Source organism: Manis pentadactyla, chromosome 12, assembly GCF_030020395.1.
Source record: "Manis pentadactyla isolate mManPen7 chromosome 12, mManPen7.hap1, whole genome shotgun sequence".
Lineage (NCBI taxonomy): Eukaryota > Metazoa > Chordata > Mammalia > Pholidota > Manidae > Manis > Manis pentadactyla.
Genome location: NC_080030.1, coordinates 60,794,930 through 60,816,924, shown reverse-complemented (window position 1 = coordinate 60,816,924; position 21,995 = coordinate 60,794,930). Strand labels below are relative to the sequence as shown.

At 35.3% G+C, this 21,995-nt stretch overlaps 1 protein-coding gene across 3 annotated transcripts in view; it reads left to right on the top strand.

Moving 5' to 3' along the window:
• The window catches only part of LAMA2 (laminin subunit alpha 2), a 631,935-nt gene that overhangs the window by 380,833 nt on the left and 229,107 nt on the right, over nt 1–21,995 (top strand). For all 3 annotated transcript variants that reach the window (XM_057489270.1, XM_057489268.1, XM_057489269.1), the window contains 4 exons: nt 703–816; nt 4,997–5,124; nt 13,979–14,065; nt 21,119–21,330. In XM_057489270.1, coding sequence (XP_057345253.1) covers nt 703–816; nt 4,997–5,124; nt 13,979–14,065; nt 21,119–21,330 — 541 coding nt within the window. The remainder of the gene's footprint in view (nt 1–702; nt 817–4,996; nt 5,125–13,978; nt 14,066–21,118; nt 21,331–21,995) is intronic.

The following is a 21,995-nucleotide window of genomic DNA, read 5'->3' as shown; positions in this document are numbered from 1 at the left end:
AGAAAATGTTTTACACTTTAAAAAAGGGATGATGGATATTCTAGGAGAATAATGCCATAAAATGAAATATCAAGGGACTATATGGTAAATAAATCATAAATGATTTTGTGTAAATTTGATGAAGCATAATAGGATGGAAGAAATTGAGAATGAAAGATATGAATTATATATTGTGTAGAACTCAGCCGTGTATGTGATCAAATGTAAGAGTGCGGCCCTACTTTTCTTCCAAAATATTGCAAAGATTTTCTGAAAGATGAGGGTTGTTCATATTGGGAAAGGGAGCACATTCCAAAGAATCCATGTTCCTTGGGATGATATGAAGTGCTTAGGCTAAGGTTCTCTGAAGACTCCTTTTATTCCTGTTGCTTTTTTTCCCAGTACCTTTCCTATTTTCCTGTCTGTGCTTTTTACTTTGAGACTGTCACATTTCAATTCTTTATATCTCTGCTTTATTTTACCATTTCAGAAGAGACACCAAGCTAATGCTCCCTCTAATCTCACACCTGCCAGTCACGCTAAGGTCAGTACAAAGCCCCAGTGTCAGGAAAAATAGTTCGGTCTCAATGTTTCAATAATAGCAAGCCTTTGACAAGCACACTTGCTGAGTTTGTTGCCCAGATATTTTCTTTTACCCCCCAAAAATGCAATAAACAAAGCTTTTCTTAATCTCTGAGACTTGAAACCTTACCTTTCTTTCAGTTGTGTTGGCCTAGGCACAGACGTGTGAACAGCACAATTTTCGGTGGCATCTGTGAACCGTGTCAGTGCTTCGGTCACGCGGAATCCTGTGATGACGTCACCGGAGAATGCCTGGTAAGTCCTGACAGACACGACTGAAATCTGCTCAATAGGCTCCGTGGTTAGGTTCCTGCCTTTGGAACTTTAAGCACTTGAGTCAAGGGGTGATTCGACAAGAGATGTCTTTGTTGAACTGACTTGGAAGCTGAGAATGCTTCTCATACGTGGTGTCCCTGACTAACAAGAATTAGGAAGTGTTTCTTCATATTAGTCTAAAAATTGAATCAGAATCAAGTACATCATAATAAAACATAACTAATGATTGGGAGGCCTATTGTTCATGACTATGGGTGGTTTCAATCCCTGCCATAAACCTACCAAAAACAGACTGCACTTCTATGATCAAAAAGGTTTTTATCCCCATAATATGGCATGTATAAAATATATAACCTTTGTAAGATACATAATTGTTCTTTTTCACATTGAAAATGACATACTGCATGTTTTTTCCCCCAATTTCAGCATTTAACTAAATACAAAGCATCCTATGAAGATTACAACATAATAAATATATGCAGTCCATAATGTACCAGAACTGCTTACTTCTTCTACAATTAAGTCTGTACTTTTAACCAGGAAAAAAGCTCTACAAAGGGCAAAGCACTTTCCATCGTTCTAGAAAGCCTTTGGATTGGAGAAATATGCTGAGTAGAGCACTCTGATTAACTCAAGGACATGTTAGTTTTATATTGCCTGACATGGCATGAAGCTTGAAACAACGCTTCGCACTTCATTAGTCTTGCAGAAACACAATTTGAAACGGTGCCAATTTAGGAGGATATCATGCTCTCATTTCCCTGTAGAATTTAAAGCAGACTCTGTTATCTGTGTCCCTTAATTTCTCTCTTTCTCTTGTGCCTTCCTCCCCCACCCCTTTTTCCTTCTACTTAAAAGCTTCTGGGAAAAATCCAAAATGAAAATTGAGGGCTTTTGTTTCAATGTAATTTGGCATTTAGTTTTATTGATGCTCTTTCTGTTTACTCTCTATAAGATGTTGTTTCATTGCATGGTGGTATAAAGCATAATAGCCTTAATTTGTGGATCAGTACATTTCTCAAATGGCATTTTTATGAATAGAAAGACTAGATGATTTTCATTTTAATACCATGTCTTTTAAAATGTACATTGAGAAAAAATACTGCGTTGCGTTTAAATATGCAATTGGAAATATTCAGCCCAAAGCTGATATGGATTTGCTTTACTTAAACTTAAGAGGACAAAAATAAATATATCATGATACCAGACTTATAATGTTCCCCAGAGTAATAGTTCATGTTGAATTCATTAAGATAAAATCAAATCATGCTGTTGGTCTATTTGTTATATGATAGTTCTAAGAATGGAAGTCCTTCTTTAGAATAAAATAGTTTGATTCAGTATAAGTTTGAAAGGAAGAAGGGATGGAGCAATGATTATCTGAGACCTTCGCAAATGAAATGCAGTTTATTAACTCTGTTTCTTAGTCTGAGAGCTAGAAGGCCATTTTCAAATAACAGAAGGAATCTTAGGGGAACAGTAGAGATTTTGGTGATAAAAGCAGAATCTGATGTTTTCTGTGCTTCCCGTTGTACTTCGTTAACAAATGATCATGTAAGATATTTTCTGGAGACTTTCCAATGTCCCTTACCTGAAATGGCATCGATAATTAAGACCTGATATTCCATTTTGAGTATATTGTTTCTGATTTGATACACAAAGAGAAAAATCTTTGTTGCACACCAAGGGCATTCCTACTGTTCAGTTCATCAGCATTTTAGCTTTTTAAATATGATTTATGTTTTTTTCCCTTCGCATTAAACAGATAATTTATGAAATTTACAGATAAACTGCTTTTTTCATTAGCTTGGTCTTGACATCTGATTAAAAATTAGCTGAAGTGTGTTTTTGATATCAGATCAAAATCCAGACCTCTGTTATAGTGTATACCTATATAAGAAGATCATTTTAACTGAAAATACATTTGAAGGATCCAGGAAACATTTGAAGCCACATGGGAAGACTGCATACTTGCTGCTTCTCATCGTTCTTGTGATATGTGATGTGAATGGTCATTTGGAAAGCACTTTCATAGCAGGACACTGTAAAATAACAAGCCCATCAGAGCAATCATTCATCTTTTTCAGTTTTTATTTACATTATGTTGTTGTCTAATGCCATTTTATAATTTCAATTGCAAAAACCTTTGAGTTTTAAGGTTAATTTTATGATTTCCACTAAATGAAATACATTAAGAAATGTAAGAAACTTCATGTTTTTTTCTTCTAAACCAGTAAAGAAAAACAGTCTCAGGGTTGTGAAATATTTTCAGTTGAGCTTTAAAAATACCATTTTCAACATGATCAAGATATAATCAATTTTATTATCTTATTTTTTAAAGCCCCTAAGTCTTAGCAGATAAAATTTTGATTGTCAGTGTGACAATATGTAGATGATATTGCAAAAAACAATTTTTTTTGTAATAGCAACTTTAGCTAAACTGAAAACTGAAAGGAATAAATATAAAGGTGAAATAAAAGGCAAAAGCCTTTCTTCAAATTGACCCATATTTTGTACATCCCAAACCAATATGCTGATACTTAGACAACTGTTGGTAGTAAAGTTAACCTCCATGCTATCTTGGAAATGGATGCTAAATAAATCTAAGAGAATTTAAGGTACCTTGAAGAAAAACCTACTGTCAAGTTTCACCAGATAATAATTACCTATTCAGTTGTAGTCGATGAAACTGTCGTGGGATTTCAGAGCTTGAAAACTTCATAAATCGTAAGCTTTAGCTCCCTTGTTTTATAGAGTGTGAGAGATTCAGAGAGTTAGATGATAGGATTTTAATTCAGTATCTTCTACTCAATAAAGAATCTATCCCAACTCCTAAGGAATTTAACAAGCCATGTTCTGAAGTGTGTATTTATTTGTGTGTTGTTTTTACTAAATGTAATTAAAATTGAACTTCTTTAAAAATATACTAAAATAAATAATAATCCACAACTGTCATTAAATTAAGCTGCATACTCCATGGTCATCCAGATAACAAATTTTTAATTTATGCTTAAAATGAACTTATATTTTACCTATTTTCTCTACATATTTCGTTATTGATAATAAAAATAAAGGCTTTTTTCCTCTAAACTCTGATGAACTCTTTTCAACCTGAGAAAAAATTACCATTTTATGTGCTTGTAAAATTAAAAATGTGTTTTAGTCGTAATGAATCCATACCTTATGATTTTTAATAGGAATGAGATATATTTTATTTTACCTTTGGAGACCAAGGAAGTTATGTCTACATGATGCCAGAACATTGTGAAAAATTATCAAATTTTGCCATTGGAAGCTTCATGAACAATTCCGTCATTTAACTAGATTGTTTACCTTTACATCAGTCTTGATGAGTTTTTTTTCCCCAGTGTGTTCATATTGGGAACACAGCCTGAGCTGATGAATGTACTTTAATTAATATGAAGAAATAAAGACACAAATTATTTTATTTTAATGTTTTATTGTTGAAAAGGACATGGGCCCCCAAAAAATAATTGGCAGAACAATGTTTCAGTTTAAAGAAAATGTCTGAAGGAAATTGTTATGTGCCTTGTGGTTTTATTAGATTTTGTTATATATCTAAAATTTTTTTAATGTTCTGTTTTTAATTGTGAGTGAAGCAAGCTCCTCACAGATTCAATAGAGTGGTGCATTCTCCAAATCACTAGAGCCCACTGAGGTCCAAGTTAATCTCTGAGGTAAGGGCCACATTCCCAGAGGATTTGTATGATGAGCCACCATTCTCATTCAATCAGCAGTTTTAAGTGGAAGAGTTGATTTTAAGCTAGAATCATCACAAGTTTCATTCACCATATATTATTATGGCTCTATGACTATACACACATATATAATCACATCTATTTACTTATAAAAATTAAAAACTAATGAAAAAAGGAAATAACGTTTGCATAATGAAACACATTAGAATGAGTTTCAGTTGTCTTTTCATAAGTATACATATGCTGAAACTAGCAGGTAGTTTAAATGCTAGATATTGAATTAACTTCAATGCTATTTCCCAGCTGTAAAATTGACCATTTAACATAGAAAATTACTCTTCCTGGTGGGTAACAGACTAATGACTCCATGGACCTATTTTTGGTAATATGTTGATGCATGAGATCAAAATAATAAACTCTGATGTGCATTTCTTCCTCAGAACTGTAAGGATCACACAGGTGGCCCATACTGCAATAAATGTCTTCCTGGTTTCTACGGTGACCCTAGTAAAGGAACCTCTGAAGACTGTCAACCTTGTGCCTGTCCACTCAATATCCCATCCAATAAGTGAGTAACAAACGTACTTCTCTAATGAATTGGTCATCCAGTCCTGCAAGTGAATTTTTGATATAGCATGTACCCTTTCTCTTATCACAAATAAATAATAAATATATGCATGAGCTTCTCAGGAAGGTTATAATTTTTCTAAATATAAATTATTTAAAGTTATGTCTATGTATTCTGCAGAATTTTTTATATTTTAGTTCTAGTACCTTGTGAGTTAAGAGGTAGAACTCAAGTAGAATTTCAAAACCAATTCCAAGGAATGGGCATATTTTATACAGACATACACGTGTCCACATGCACACACACACACACAAACTTCATACTGTCATAAAAGCATCACTAGTATAAATGCTGCTCATTTGGGTTACAATTTTGTGCAAGTCACAGATTCTTCAAAAAGGTAAAGTAAATCATGAATCTGACCTTTATAACCAATCCTATCCCTTAGTTTTCACATGGTTTGTCATATTATCATTTAATATCATATTTTATATAAATGTGTGTGTATCTTATTACAACATTTATAATGGTAAGTTCTGTATTATAAATAATGATTATTGAAATATAAGTGATAAGTAGCATGTTATATTGTACAAATTAGATCTTGATAGAGCTTAATACAAACTTCCTGTAATTTTTCTGGTCATATAGTTTTCTTCCAGTTTTAAAAATTTTCTACTTGTTCTTGGAATCTCATAGCAGTCTTTAAAGTATATATATTTGTCTGCCTCTTTCCCTTACCTTTTACAGGAATACTCTATTCCAGATGTTCTAATTCATATCCCCTGAGGATGGCCTTCATTAAACAAATGCCTAAGCAAGACACTGATCAAAAATATTTTTTTTATTTTGATGAGGCATATTTTGTTGAACTAAAATCAACATTTTTTGTTAATAAAAAGTTGTAAATAACTATAATTTTAAATAAAAGGGATTTTTTTAAGTATCTTCTTAAAGTTTAGCATATAACTTAACAATGTTCATATGCACTTTCAAGCTATTTCTAAATACTGTGATAATTCCTGCAGAGCTTACATTTTTAGTGAGTTTTTTAGATGAATTAATTTTTTTAGCAAATTTTTAGGTGAGTTTTATAGATGATGTCAGCTACAGTCTTCTACTGTGGAGGTATCAAGTTGGTCATACTCTGAGGTCTTACTAAATATTTTACTAATGAACATATTTTTTTGTTAGTCAATAAATACCACAGATAAAGACTTTGAGAATAATTCTGTTATTAAGTTTAAAAGTCTTAATTGAAATTATGCTTCTTGCTCTTCAGCCCACATGAAATCCTTACTCTCCTCCCAAACAACCTCCTCCCTCAGAATTTTCCACCTTAGTCATTGGAAAAGGAGAGAATAAACTAATATTTATTAAAAACAGACTACTACATTTGAGTATAGGATCAAACACTATGTCTGGATTCTTTTACCCTCAAAAACAATCAAATAAGGTAAGTATTTAATCACTCCATTTTATAGACTAAGAAAAAAAGGCTCCAAGTGGGAAAATATCAATACGATATCAACTCTGGAGCTAGAAATTCTTGATTCGAATGCCGAGTTCCCTACTTTCTAGCTGTGTGACTCTGAGAAAGTTATTTAAACTTTCTGTGCCTTGGTTCTCATCATTAGTTGTGATAACAGGACCATCTCAGGCTTGTTGACAGAATTTCATCAATTAAAATATACAAAGCACCTAGAACAATGATCGGATGTGGTAAGCCCAACACAAGGAGTGACTATTATTAAGTAACTTGCTCAGAGTCTTAAAGCAGTGAAGTATCAGAGTTGGAATTTTAAGTTTAAAGTCCATGTGCTTTCCAGTCTTCTGCAGTCTACACAGAATTTCTTTAAAAAGTATACTTCATTTTAAGTGATAACAGTAAAAGCAAGTAAATGGGAAATTGGATTAATGTATATTAGTGATCAAAATATTTCCAGAGTTCAGGTTGTGAGCCTTGGTGATCCACACAACTGAGGATCTTTTGGCCTCTGAATGTGTCAGAGAAGAGGAAAGAGGCAAAAGGGAAATATACTGGAAAATAATGAATATAGAAGAATAAATTGAATTACTTCACAATCTAGTCTGTGCTGTGTGGCCCTAATATGACACAAACCATTCTCTCTGGGATACTTGTGAAGTGTTTGATCATTCAGTAGAGGACATACTCCTTACTGTGGCTGAATAGAATTCTCCAGAACCATTCAATATACTTGAAATCCATTGTTCAACACTAACTTTCATGGAAAAAGCAGAGGGACTGCATCTGGCCACTCATTTGCATTGCACTCCTTCTCTGCCAAAATGTCATAGAATCAGCACAGCCGTCAATCCCGCAGAGCTGGCCATTGGTTGTACCATGTGAAGCCCAGCCTAATACATTGTTTGAATTATGTAATTGATCAAATATGTACACCTGATGGATTTCTCCTCAAGTCTGACCAACATTACTTACTATAAATGCAGAAGAACCATTAGAGAGAGAAGTTTGCTTGGGTAATTAAAGACATTTATGGCCTATCTTTCTGTTTACTGTAATTTTACTTAAGAGTGGTTCTAATTGTGCTTTTGACAGAAAAAAGCAAGTTAGAAGTGTTAAACACTATCCATCAGTGACAAAGGGGTTGAGGCCCCAGTTCCAGTGATAATATTTTGTAAAGTATGTGTATTGTAATTTGGTACAATTACTCAGATCTTGAGTTTTTAAAACAAAGACAACTGAATAATAGTAAAACCAGTTATACCACTTATTTAAAAATCCTTCAATTTTCAAAGTGCTTTCAGTTATGTCAAATAATTATTAAATTTCAAATACTAATTTTCCTTATAAGTAGAATTAGGAATAGAGTAGTAATCTATTTTAAATTCTAGCTTTAAATGTGGCATTCTGTAAGTAGAAAGAAGGGATGATGATAATCCATTCAGTTCAGAACTCCTGAGTTTTGTGTTTAGAGTTATGAAGTCTTTTAAATTTAAAACAAGTTTGAAAATTAACATAGTTTTGCTGCACAATGTTAATGAGAAAAATCCATTTTAATCTAATGACCTGAAAAGTTTCTTTATTTTTAACATCTAAATAATTTTAACATCTAAAAAATGTAGGAAAACTCTCATTTTTAGAAACGTTTTTAAAAAGACATTACTGTTACAACTGAGTTAGAGACTCTGAGGCCTAAATTGAATATTCACATATAATCCAGAAGATGGGTTGTGAATTTTCACAGGTTATTCAGAAAAAAAAATAATCAGCTAAAGGTTGCTGCAACCTTCATCTGAAGTGTAAGGTTTAGTGATAGTTTTGCCTTGGTGATTTATCTATTTAATCCCTAGTCATAAATCTTATAGATCACAAGCATTTTGGCTCCAAATTTCTTAGATAATATTGCTAAATAAATCAAGTATGTAGGGAGATAGAGATAGATCGGTATAATTATTATGATGTATGAATACAGACAAGCATATAATATTTAAATTATACATATATATCAACTTCATCAACTATTTACAGTGCCCACTGTTTGCTTAGCCTTCTCATCTTGGTGATGTATATATTCTAGCTATAGATTGTAACTAGGTAGTGAAATTTATCTCTGGAGAAGCAAATAAAAATGTGACTATTTCAAATGTTTTATATTCATTAATTTCTGGCATCACATAGCTTAAAAATGATATGAAAGAGACACATGAATGTCTGCCCTTGAATACTTAGGATGTACTTAGATAATATTATTGAAATCATTTATATAATAAAACTCAAGATACTCTGTGAGTAAGACTGCACAAAGGATAAGCCTTTGATAAGTTCTATCTACTCTCATTGAGAATACTACTTCTTTTGTGGGCATGAAGAATGACAAAATGTACATTTTTGAAAGAATGAAACACTTCTAGAACTGACTTTTGGACCTCCTCAAGGGACCACATTGAATTATTTTTGTTAAAATTAGTAATTATAATAGATAAATATAAATATTCTAAGAAAGCATTCAGCAACATTCTTTAGAGATTTTAGAACTCTTTCTTGCACAGTTTTATATCCACATGGGCAATTATGATGTATCTTACTAGTTCCATATACCAGAAGGCAAAACTAAACTCCAGAGAAATTAAATGTTCTGATCACGATCATAGAGCTTACTTGTGGCAGAACCAGTATTAGAACCCATATATTCTGATTTGCTTCTCCCAATGGGGCTATAGGAATAGGAACAATTATAAACAAATTGAAGAGAAGCAAACAAAACTTTGATAGAACCTCACATTAGACAAACTGAATGTTTATCATAAAACATTACTGCGGTTTGGCAATAGTTACTCTAACTCAAATGTAGGGGACTAAAGCAGGATGAGAAAGTAAAGACTTAATTATTTAATGACTAACTATATATATCTTAAAATTTAAATAATGTACTTTGGCAAAAAAATATTTAAGTATTAGTAATTGCAGCTCTGATTTATTGTGGAGCTATTTTAAGTATTTGCCTTCATACTTTATTAGTATGAAAGTCTTTACTAGGTAGATCATGTTATCTCATTTTGCGGAATGAGAAACTCAGACTTAGAGAAATACAGCATGCAAAGTCTCAGAAAATAACCCAAATCTAATTACAAAACCTGATTATGCCCACTAAGTCAGATTTCACATTATTTGGAAATAATTAAATATGTGTTTGCCTAATGGTTTTTCTGAGAATAAGTAAAACAGAGTTTATTGAAATAAAAGAAAAAACTAAAAGAGAAACTATAAAACTTCATGTGGCCTAAACTTATAGTGATGAGATAGATGAGTTTTCCCTTCATTTTTCTCCTCTTCCTCTCAGTCCTTTGCTCCTTTGGCATTTAGAGTTGGCCGTGCTTATCACCCTTTCCCCTTCTTTCTGGCATCTTGCAGTGTCCTATCCCTTGGTGGTTTCCCTTTCCTTCCCCAAGTGTCCCAGTTTGCAGTTAGTTAGAAGGAATCCTGCTCCCTTTAGTGAATGAAACAGAGAACATTCCCTGATTGTCTAACCCTAATGATGGAAATTTTGTGCCATTTATTTCACATTATATCACTCTCCGTAAAGGCAACACAGTTCCCTCTTGCATTAGCTGTGATAAAGCTCAAAGCCATCTGCTGATCTGTCACTATTAAATGAACATACTTTACAATATGCATTTTGTACTCTCAATATTCCCTTGATTTTATCTTACTTTTTAGTGTTTTTTTCTCTTTAACCTTATTGCATCATTTTATCATATTGTACATACTTTGATAGGTAGAATTAAATTGTTTTTGGAACAAGGCTAATTGTGTCTGTATGTATGCATATACATAAACACATACACATATGTTCACACACATATTCACATGTGTGTGTGTATATATATATATATATATATATATATATATACACACACTACTTATAAATATGAAAATCTATGTTCAGCCATTAAGGACTATTCTCATGTACAGATCCTACTGCACTGTAGTCCAGCAGTAGCTTCTATTCTACTATTTGTGGGAAATGCTTGCTGTTCTTGGATCACTTGGGTGTCTTCTGTAGCATGGAGTAGATAATCCAGGAAGCAGAACACTCGCTGTGTGGGTGTAGAGCTAGCCAACTAGAGTTAAGTGACATAATCTTGGAATCACTTGGAGTCAACAGTGATCTTACAGTTCCCTCTTTCTGTCACAGAACAGTTAGCTTCATGCTTTGGCCAAAATCAGTATCAAGTTGCTGCATTTGCCAATCCATATTCTATGGACATTTTTTGTTGTGCATACTTACTTCTCATTCTAATTTTACTGTTGTTGAGCACCATCTTCTCCATGCTATAACTGCAATTATAGCACTGAGGGAGTGAATCCTCAGTTCATATTCTTTAAAGAAAATCAAAGCACAAATACAGATATGATTTTTGAGGATGTTTTACTTGGACACACTCCATCAACTATTTATGTGATCAAAAATTTAAATTCACTTAAGTCTTACCAGTAGGTTGAATGCTGGTTGGTTATAGGGAAAAAAGAGCACCAAATTAAAAATTGGAAGTCCTGAATCTCATGCCAAATTCTCCTGGAAAATAGCAATGACCCTGGGTAGGACAGGTATGCCTGCCCCAACCAGCTCACAGGATTTTGTGAAAATGTGATGAAATTATTTGTAAAAGCACTCTGAAATGTAAAGAGCTCGTCAAATCGAATATATTGTTTTTCCTAAAGAAGTATTGATTTTTGTCAGTGACTGCATTTTACTTTACTTCTCTTGATTTTAACTGACACATGAGTATATTTAAGAATTTGAAATCTGTTTTATAAATAGTTTTAAAGTGTCAGAAGCCTTGTCAAGTATCTTTGACATGACTTTCGGTAAACTGATTTAGGATTTTTAAAAATAACTGGTATGGTTTTCTTTCAATCACTGTAGTCCCACATGGGTGGCAAACCTAGGGCTTCTAGCTGCAATCACGTTTTCCTTAGATGATGAAATAGCTACAGAATGCCAGTTTTAAAAGAAGACATGCACACATTCTAAAGATTTGTCAAAATCCAGTCCTCACTTTTATGTCTGAAAACAGTGGCAAATCCGGAGTAAGCATGGAAAAAATCCTGTTATGTTCAATTTTTACGTATGCCTCTTCTTTTCAGGGCAATTATATTCCTGCCAAGAAAAATCACCCATAGCAAGCTCCCTTTGCATTGTGAGTGGCAAGCCAAGGGCTGCTCTCTAAAAGAAAGTGCTCCTCTCCCACAGCACAAGCTGGGTGTGACCTGATTCTGCTGCTCGTGGCAGCCTTCAGAAAGAGATACAAATGTTATCTCAGTAACATTTGTAAACTCAAGTTACCCCAGACCAGGCATTTCCCCCCTTACCTCATCAGATGTACTTAGACTCTCCACTGAGTTTAAATGCTGAAAATGGTACAGCTACTTGGTTCTAATAACTTCCTATTAAAAAATTATTATTAAATCTTTACAGGACTTCTTTGACATAATCCAGAGGAATGTTATTCAAAAAATAGTCCTGTGACTTGATCTGCACAAAAGTTAAAGAATTCCTAAGTCGTCATGCGAGTGTCAGGAGCTGAACGAGATCAGGACTTGCAGCGTTTAATTTATTGTTCTCTCTTTAATTCATTTAGCCGTCAAGCAAGCTTCTACTGAATTATCCTGTCATATATAATAGAAAATAAATCTATTTAGTGGAAGCATAATGGGAGAAAGATTAATTGGGGGCATTTCCTTTTAAAATGGTAGAGCAGCGGAACTCGCCGAATTCAAAATGTCCTGAGGTACGGGTTCATGCAGGAGAGGGGCGTGAACAAGGCAAAGGAGTACGGCTCGATGAACATGATGAAGGCTAAAGCTAGCACATAATCCCTCTGCTGGTTCTGGACTTGATGTCCAACTCTGTTACTGCAGACCCAAACTGGAAATATGCTCAAAGAGCGAGATAAACTTTGGAGCACGTCAGAGCACGTGAAATGGCAAGGTTGTTTTGATTTGGTTTTATTATACATTTAGGCAGAATATGCATGCTTTATCTTTTCTGAAAGCTTTTCAAAGAATTCTGACATGATTACACATGGGCAGTAACTCTCATACACACAGTGTCTCACACACACACACACACACACACACACACACTCCTGTGGTAGCAGTGCTAGAGGTAGGAACCACCTCTCACTACCACCAATATCACTGCCACTTCCATGACCACATACTGAGTTTTCCAAAAGTCTCTGACGGATTTTTTTTGGTATCATTAATATACAATTGCATGAGTAACATTGCGGTTACTAGACTCCCCCCATTATTAAGTCCCCACCACATACCCCATTACAGTCACTGTCTATCGGTGTAGTAAGATGTTGTAGAGTCACTACTTGTCTTCTCTCTGCTATACTGCCTTCCTCATGTCCTGCCTACAATATGTGTGCTAATCATAATGCACCTTATTCCCCTTCTCCCTCCCGTCCCACCCTTTCTTTTGACAACTGTTAGTCCTTTCTTGGGTTCTGTGAGTCTGCTACTGTTTTGGTCCTTCAGTTTTTGCTTTGTTCTTATGCTCCATAGATGAGTGAAATTATTTGGTACTTGTCTTTCTCTGCCTGGCTTATTTCACTGAGCATAATACCCTCTAGCTCCATCCATGTTGTTGCAAATGGTAGGATTTGTTTTCTTCTTATGGCTGAATAGTATTCCATTGTGTATATGTACCACATTTTCTTTATCCATTTATCTACTGATGGACACTTGGGTTGCTTCCATTTCTTGGCTATTGTAAATAGTGCTGCAATAAACATAGGGGTGGATATGTCTTTTTGAAACTGGGCTACTGCATCCTTAGGGTAAATTGCTAGGAGTGGAATTCCTGGGTCAAATGGTATTTCTATTTTTAGTTTTTTGAGGACCCTCCATACTGCTTTCCACAATGGTTGAACTATTTTACATTCCCACCAGCAGTGTAGGAAGGTTCCCCCGAAAGTCTCTAACAGATTTATCTGAGCTGCTTCAAATGCAGCTGGAGAGAAAGTGTGTGAGACCATTTTGCCAGGTCTACGGAAATTCCTAAAAAGGCAGCTGTACAGTCCCACTTGTTACTGATGATCATGGACCCAGAACAGTCAAATGTTAGTTATTAACATGTCAGAGGGATACTGCTCTCCCCCAGGCTATATTCATGTCCGCAGAAATAGCAACGTTGTTTCATCTTCGATTGGCCCAACCCTAATCTCTGTAAATTGAGAACCAGCCTGTACCCTTTAGTCACAGCATACTGAAGAAAGAGAAATGAAAGTTTGCTGCTAATGACTTTGTGTCTCGACTTCTTCCTTGTCCCTGTTGTTCCCAACAACATCAACATAGCTTTAGCCCAACGTGCCATTTGGACCGGAGTCTTGGATTGATCTGTGATGAATGCCCTGTTGGGCACGCAGGACCACGCTGTGAGAGGTAAGCACGTACCACACTGTCTTTCAAAATGATTTCTACCTTGGGAGTTATAAAACCACAGGCATTATCATCTTCTGTACTAGCCCAGAAAAGCCACTACACTCAGTGAGGTGAAATAAAGTTTCTCACCACACTTGTCAAACAAATGCATTACATTTTTATAGTTTATTTGCTAGAAATTGCTCTATAAATCTCTATTCACTCAGAGAATGTTTGATTAATCTTTTAATCTTAAAGGTTAAGCATTAACCTAGAACCTTTCTAGAAAGTATTGCTCAAGTGGAAAGTCATGCACTTTAAGATTTATGTTACTGTCTACATTGGCACTATTTATTTTTCATAATTAGCTTTTTGTCCTTAAAATGTGGCTTAAATGTATAGTTCACAGTTCAGCAAGTTGTGCATAATCTACCTTGTATGTATTTGAAAATAAGAATAAAATACAGTTTATTGCCATGATTTTTATCCTCTTCTAATTACTTCTAAGTAAGTATTTTAATTCCTCTTTATTTTGCTAGGTTGCTTTGCAGTGAATTCACAGAGATTATTTTATGTAATTTGTGTAACTCTGTTTCCTCCTGAAATATTTTTGGAGAAAAAGTTGTTATTTCAGTCTTAGGATGAAAATTGTACAAAAATCTCCCTTGGCAACATTGACAACCACAACAGCTCTCTGGTGTTAGCTCTGGAAGCAGCCCCCTTTGCTGCCATCACTAGAGGGTGGGAAGGCAGAGGAAGTGGCCTGCTGTCCCCCAGCATCACCAAGGCTCAACCGCAGAGGCCTGTTTCCGCCTATCTTTTCTTATTGTCTTGGCAGCCATCACCCCTGTTGCAACCAAGGTGCATAAAGTTAATGAAGCAGGAGCCAGTCACCCCGAGAGAATTTATCCAGCAGCTAGCAGTCTGTGGACAAAATGCCAGTGACATTTCCCAGAAGCACTAAATACTACGTGTGATTATGGCAGCATCTGTAAATTAGTAATGGGAGAACAGAACCGAAATAAGGAGGATTTACTTGCAATCAAGAAATGGGAGGTCTTTGTGTTAAAAAAAATGTAGGGCACATATATATTACTTACTGTAATAGCAGAACATATCATTGCCAAGACAGATTTACGTCAAATGTCTAATCCCCCACTCCAGCTCACTACAGGCAACCTTTTTTATAGCAACTAAAAATGATAGCTGCTCTGTCATACAGCACCATTAAATCCACTTCTTTAGGTGAACAGAGTCTCTGATGTATTTATATTGCCTTGCTTCATGTTCTGTTGTATTTTCTATGCATGTTAGACAATAGTTTCAGAACCATGTACAATGTAAAATCCTACATTTTATTTCACGCACATTTCTTTAGTGGTGACCATGGGACTACCCAGGACTAGGTATAGGATACAAACAGATGCATTATAGCACCCTTGCCCTCAAGCAGCTCATATCTTTAATGTGGATGAGAATGGTTGAATATATTCTAGAGAGAATATTAGTCTCAATAATAGAAATCACCAAGGAAAGAAATATCTGACAGAAGGCATGATTTCCTGTATAAAGTCTTTATTAATCTGATTAAAAAGAATATGGAAACATGCATATGCAGGTTGTCAAATGGTATACCTATCTCCAGGTTTTCCAGTTAAAAATACTCTATTATTATATAGAAGATGGAATATTATATTTTTTTAGCCTGAATTTGGATTAGGGTTTTCTAGGAATATTTAGTGTTTATCATTTTTCTACATTTATGTGAGCCAAAAAAAAACCCATTAGATGGATCCAGAATATTCAGAGAACATTTTTTTGAGATGTGCAGGCTGAAGTAGAAGGGAGGGAGAGTAAGTGTCAGCAGAAGTCCATGCTGTACTGAAAATCTTGTAATCAAAACTGTTCTGTAAGTGATTAGTGTAATCAGTTTATGCACATCATCTACATAAAATCATCATTGGAAAACTAAAGCAGCATTTCCCATACTCTAGATGTTCTTGGAATAGTTTTCTGTGATCACATAAGTTTTGGGTATCTATTTAGCATGTTAAAAGTTCTGACATGTCCTGGAGTGAAGAAATCTGTTCTATTTGTTCAACTCTGCCATTTTCTAATCTTATGGTACCATAACTCCCCTGCTTTCATTATACAGCAAGAATGCATCTCCGACTACAGCTCAGGTGGATAGTAATTCCAACTTTATATCCTCTATCTCAATTTAATTTCCATTCTGAGACCAAATTTTCTCAATGTTGGGGCCGCAAGAGCTTGGAAACATAATCTTAGTCAAGTACATTTTAAATTTACAAAGTATTATGTGTCAGTCATATCTCAATTTTTTAAATTGAAGTTTTTTTTTTTTCTCTTCTCCCTAACTCCCAGGCTTAAACCAAAGTTCTGACAAACTTCTTTAGTACCAAGATGCTTGAATGCTTGAGTGGGTGTGTGTACGTATGTGTGTGTTTTGGGCAATGGACATATTGTGGGGCTTCCCAGTCCAAGTAAGTCATCCAAGCATGTTTTTGCTGACCTCTTCCTTTTTCCTGTCCTCTGGATTAGCTTTGCCTTCTGGTCCAGCAGCTCTCTGCACTGCTTGCATGCCCCTTGCGAGGGCACAGGACTCATTCTGTTGCTTTCATCCCCACTGGGGGCTACCAACATCTCTATTCTCATCACTCCCCCTCTGTCTTTCTGACTCCATCCCACTTTCCCTTTGGAGAGAAACTGAGGAGGAGGTACAACATTCATAGAAATGGCAACTTTTAGAGTCCAAAGTCCAGAAGATTCCTATGTTTCCTCCATCTCCCCTGTAGAATCCCTTCATTCAACCATTTTGCACAAAATGGCCTGGCTGCTTGATTGAAGGAAGGAAGAAAAATTGTGAACAAGAAGGTAGCAAAGCGAGATACAACAAAATATTGGTTGATATCCTGTCACATGTAGAATGCTAGTTGGTTTTGGGGAACTTTTGCTTGGGGCCAAAGCAACTTCACTTTGAGGTATCACTGTTTTCCTCTGACTGGGAAACGTTTTAAACAAAGTAGAAGATAGAGAGTCAGGGGGTGAGGGAATGAGGTATTCATCGTGACACTTTGCTAAGATTCTAGCTTTTATCATCTGCACAGAAAGGAGAAAAAATTAAAAACAAGGAGATAGTATCCTGAAGGGCAAAAAAGGAATGAGTGTTAGTACATCAAGAGAAATGAAAAAGAATATGGAGAAGTGAACAAATGCTGATGATACCTGCACTACTGAGCACTATGCTGCCTCCAGATTAAGCTTGCAGCTTCAACAACCTATCATACTTTATGGAGAAAGACATTTAAAAAGACTGTGGCAGGTTCATCTGATGGGATCCATAGGACCATGTGAAAGTTAGTGGGATACACAGATTGCTTGAACCCTGTGTGAGGCCTCACTCATTGGTCAGTTTTTAACAACTGTTCCCTAAGTGAGAAGAGAGAGGTCAATGTCAAAACTAATTTCACAATTACCATTGAGGATGCAGAAGGCATTTGAATGAAACTGCTTAATATTTGGAAAATTCACTTATAATTTTCTCTCAGTTTCGTATTTGATGTCAGAAGAGTTTTGTTTTGTTTTTTTAAATGTTAATTCCACATCCTATTTATTCTTTGCTTCAGAAATGTCTGACTCTGAATCAAGTCTAATTGCCATCTGATCACTGTGCTCTTGAGAATGTCTATTCATGTCTGAGTCTCCTTGAACCCTTCAGTCCTGGATGTACAGCATGGGGTTAGAGAAATAAAAATAGAGAGATGGTGACTCCAAGTGAGGCTTCAAAAGGTTGTCAATATGTGGTTGGGCAGTTTGTGCACTGCACAGAAATACTCAGCCAAGGATGGGCTATTAGGGACTTGAATCTGTGTGTTCTCTTCTCGCCGTGCTGCACCTTGGTGCCCAGCCATGCCCACTATCTCTTCATTTTTCTGCATATGTCCAGAGAAGACCCTTTTTTTTTCTAATTTGCAGAAGTCACCATAGAAGCAGGCACAGGCTTTAGCTGATCCAGTCAAATGGGAGGTAGTAAGAATGTAGCACTGATACACAGCCACCCCCATTCATAATGCAGCCATCCACCACTGCGCCTTTGCCAGTACTGTTCCCTCTGCCTGGTAGACTGCAGCTCTTGGGCTCCTCCACGTCAAACTAATTCTGTTCAACTTTTAAAACTCAGCTCTGTCATCCTGAAAGGGTCCTTGGCTAATCCTAGTCTGAGTTGCTTGCCCTTTTCTATGCTTCCATCACATTGCATATCTTTAATACTTCTCTGCTGTATTTTAAGTATATCTTTCTTCTCCATTGACTGTTGTATGAAGACTGTGACTTATTTATATTATTACCATGTAAAAGTGCTCAGTGGATGTTTGATGAAGGATGGGAGGGAAAAAAGCAAAAGCTTTTCTAACTGGCTTAGAGAGAATGAAGCACTGTTTTCAGTCTGTAGATAATGGGAAGGTAGACCACAGATTTTAGGCAACAGTTGTTGAAAAAGTGATAGAGTAAAAAAGATATGAGAAAAGTCTCATCAGTGTTGCTTTCTTTTTCTTGTTTCTTTCCACTTCCACCCTTCTTTCTGTCTCTCTTCTCCTAATATTGTTCCTAAATCATCAATCAAAATGACCCTGTTACATAACTGCCTGTGTTATCTGGGGTCTCAGCTACACTTAAAGGGTCTCTTTCTAAAATAATGCAATTTGATTTTTTAAAACTTAGCAGACATGGAAAGGAAGAGTGCCTTTGTTATGTCCAGATGTCCATCTCTAGTGAGGGAGCCAATAAGCTCTTTTAAAAAATGTCCGCATTCAACCTCGCATATGAAAGTGAGAGGACTTGAGATTTAAAATTACAATTATTTTTGCTAGAGTGAAAAACTGAGAACCTGGAGACGTCTAAAGGACTGTGATTTACACTAATTTTAATTAGGTGAATTGAACTTGATCACACTATAAAACACTATTTTAGTAATGAGTTATATGATTAGCAGTATTATATTCACTGACCCTAAAATTACTTTTTAATTTCTATTGAAACATTTCTATAAGTGTCTAAGAACACCATTCTATGTATAGAAATGCATATGCACAGTAATAAAACCTGGATGTACACTTTGAGTAAAGTGGCGTATTTCTATCTGACACATAAATCATCTGTCATGTATATTACATGCTTCCTCACATGTCCTATAACAACAGCAATAAAAAATAAAAGAGATGCATCTTCAGTTATTCTATTTAATTGTAGTTATTTTTTCATAGATTGAAGTTATTTTTTATTATGGGAGAGTTTTAGACTTATTAATTGGTGTCTAAGTTAAGAAAAATGCCCAGATCTTGTGATATAATGCCATCTCTCCTGAGGGCAGTTAAGTCATTTTGAGAAAAGTGAATTGAAAATAATGGGTTTTTGTTGGCTGTGATAATGATCATTGTGTATCATTATTCCAGTGGAGCAAAGTCACTCTCTTAATGGTAAACAAAATGAGATGTGAATGTATGTGGATGCAATCATAAGCTCTGAATACCAATTAAGACAAGAATTTGGTTGAAATTCAAAAGGATTTTCTGATTATTTTATTGAAAACCACTCCTGAAGGGATTTGGGGAGAATTTCATGTACTAAAATATTAGCTCATATTTTATAATAGTGAATTAATGAGCAATTATATTTGTCAGAATTCTTCCAAGTATTATTTATACAGTGACTGTCCCAATTTATAAAATATTTTTTGAATATTGTTTAAACTATTAATCTCATATACAAATTATGAGAAAAGGCTATTTCTGCAAGATTATTATGGTACCTACAAATGTTCTAGAAAACTTAGAATAATCAATGTATCTTACCAAATTAATGACTGCCCCATAATTATGATGTTATTAAAGTATCCTCATATAAAATACTGGATTTAAACATTTCTATTTCAAGTGGTAGAAAGCATTTCTCTACACAATGACTTAGAAATAGTGTCCTGTTGGAATTATATTCTCCCACATTGCTTTTGTTCCCCCTCTATTTTGAACCTCACTGCAGACTTGTTACTTTGCTAAGAGGGCACAGATGACAGAACTACCTGACTGCAGGACTTCGCGTGCATTGTTTTGTTCTCCTTTGGCAAGTGTGCCTAATAGGAAGTATGAGAAAATGTACCTGTAAGAGAAAACAGAGCAGAATATAAACAGGTGTTCCTGTAAGGATGTATCTCTACATTTGTAACATCAAGTACCAGGGTAACACATAATATATGGCTACAGGGAAATTTGATACTATATATAATTTAAAAATCTTCTCATAAAATAAACATTTTTTCCCAATAATATGTAAAGTAGTGTTTAGTCCTTTAAAAAGAAAGATCTAGAGTTTGCTAATATGAAATGTGGGCCCAATTAAGTATCACCTTATGGCACGTTCCCATAATATGCGAGCATACCTGCTTCTCAGTAAAGATTTCGGCGAAAACCTGCCTCGATATGCAAATGCAAATACATGCAAACCTATTATTAATGCAGATATACCCACAGCCCCCATCCAAATAATGATGAAAACCTTTTGAGTCACAGTTTTTTTTATTTAATAAGCTCTGAATTCTCACTCCTGAATTGCCTCGTTGAACCTGTTTCCTCATAACAAGCTCTGGCTTCAGCAACAGCAAAAAAGTGGACCTTACATGTTTGTACAGAAAACAACCAACTGAAAAAGATACATATGATGTGTTGTACTACAAAGGCTTTCCAGCACGGACCTGGACTCCTCGAGAGTGCCAGCAGCAGATATTATACTTTGGTCTTGTCTTCAGTGCCCGCGACAAGATTTTTTTTTTTTTTCCGGCTTAAATCTAATTACTAGTGGGACTGGCAGGATTTCATCTTGTATCTACACTGCAGTTATAGAAAAACAGTTTTTTAATCACCTTGCATTTGAGAAAAGGAAGACTTAAAAGGAAAACCTACCATCCTGGGAGAGGGGTAGCAGGAAAAATATATAAACACTGCCCCCAATGGGTTCCATGAGTTCCTTCCAAATACCTACTGATGAAATTTTTTGCCTTAGGTGTGCAGAAGGCTATTTCGGACAGCCTTCTGTACCTGGAGGATCATGTCAGCCATGCCAGTGCAATGACAACCTTGACTTCTCCATCCCTGGCAGCTGTGACAGCTTGTCTGGCTCCTGTCTGATATGTAAGCCAGGTACAACAGGCCGGTACTGTGAGCTCTGCGCTGATGGATATTTTGGAGACGCAGTTGATGCAAAGAACTGTCAGCGTAAGTCGTGAACTATTGATGCCCCTGACAGAATTGATGCATTGCTCCTCAAAGTAGCTGATGAGTTCTTGAGTGAGGATTGGAGAGTAGGAAATTATGTGTAAAACATGTATGATAGATGCACAAGCTATACATAGAGTCTGCATATTCTTTGTACTAATACTTTTTTGTACTAACAGAGTAAACCCTTTGAAAATTGCTGCATTGTTGAGGTGTCATTTTTCATATCTTAGACATATTTCTGTTTATGCAGGGAATGAAGATTTTAAAATAAATTTATATCCATGACAGGAAAGAAGAATTTGAAAGTTAGGTAGATCTATTTATCCTTATTGTTTATCTCAATTCTAATGATTTTCTTGAAATAAATGTATTTGCCCTTATCATTTTATTAGTACCTGTCAGTAGGTATTAATCTGTTATGCTTTCATATGTGAACTTTACATTCTTGCATTTGATAATAGGTGTACAATTCTGTCAATATTTTCACACACTGGCATTTGTAATTGTTGAGTGATTTAGCCTTCACCTTAGGGCTATTCATAGAACGCTATTTCTGTGCTTTCCTTCCACAAAATTAGCTATTCCAGGGCTTCATCCCCTTTAATAAGTAAATTCCTCCTCTAACCTTCACCTCCTTAGCTGTATCATTCAGTGTGTTGCAT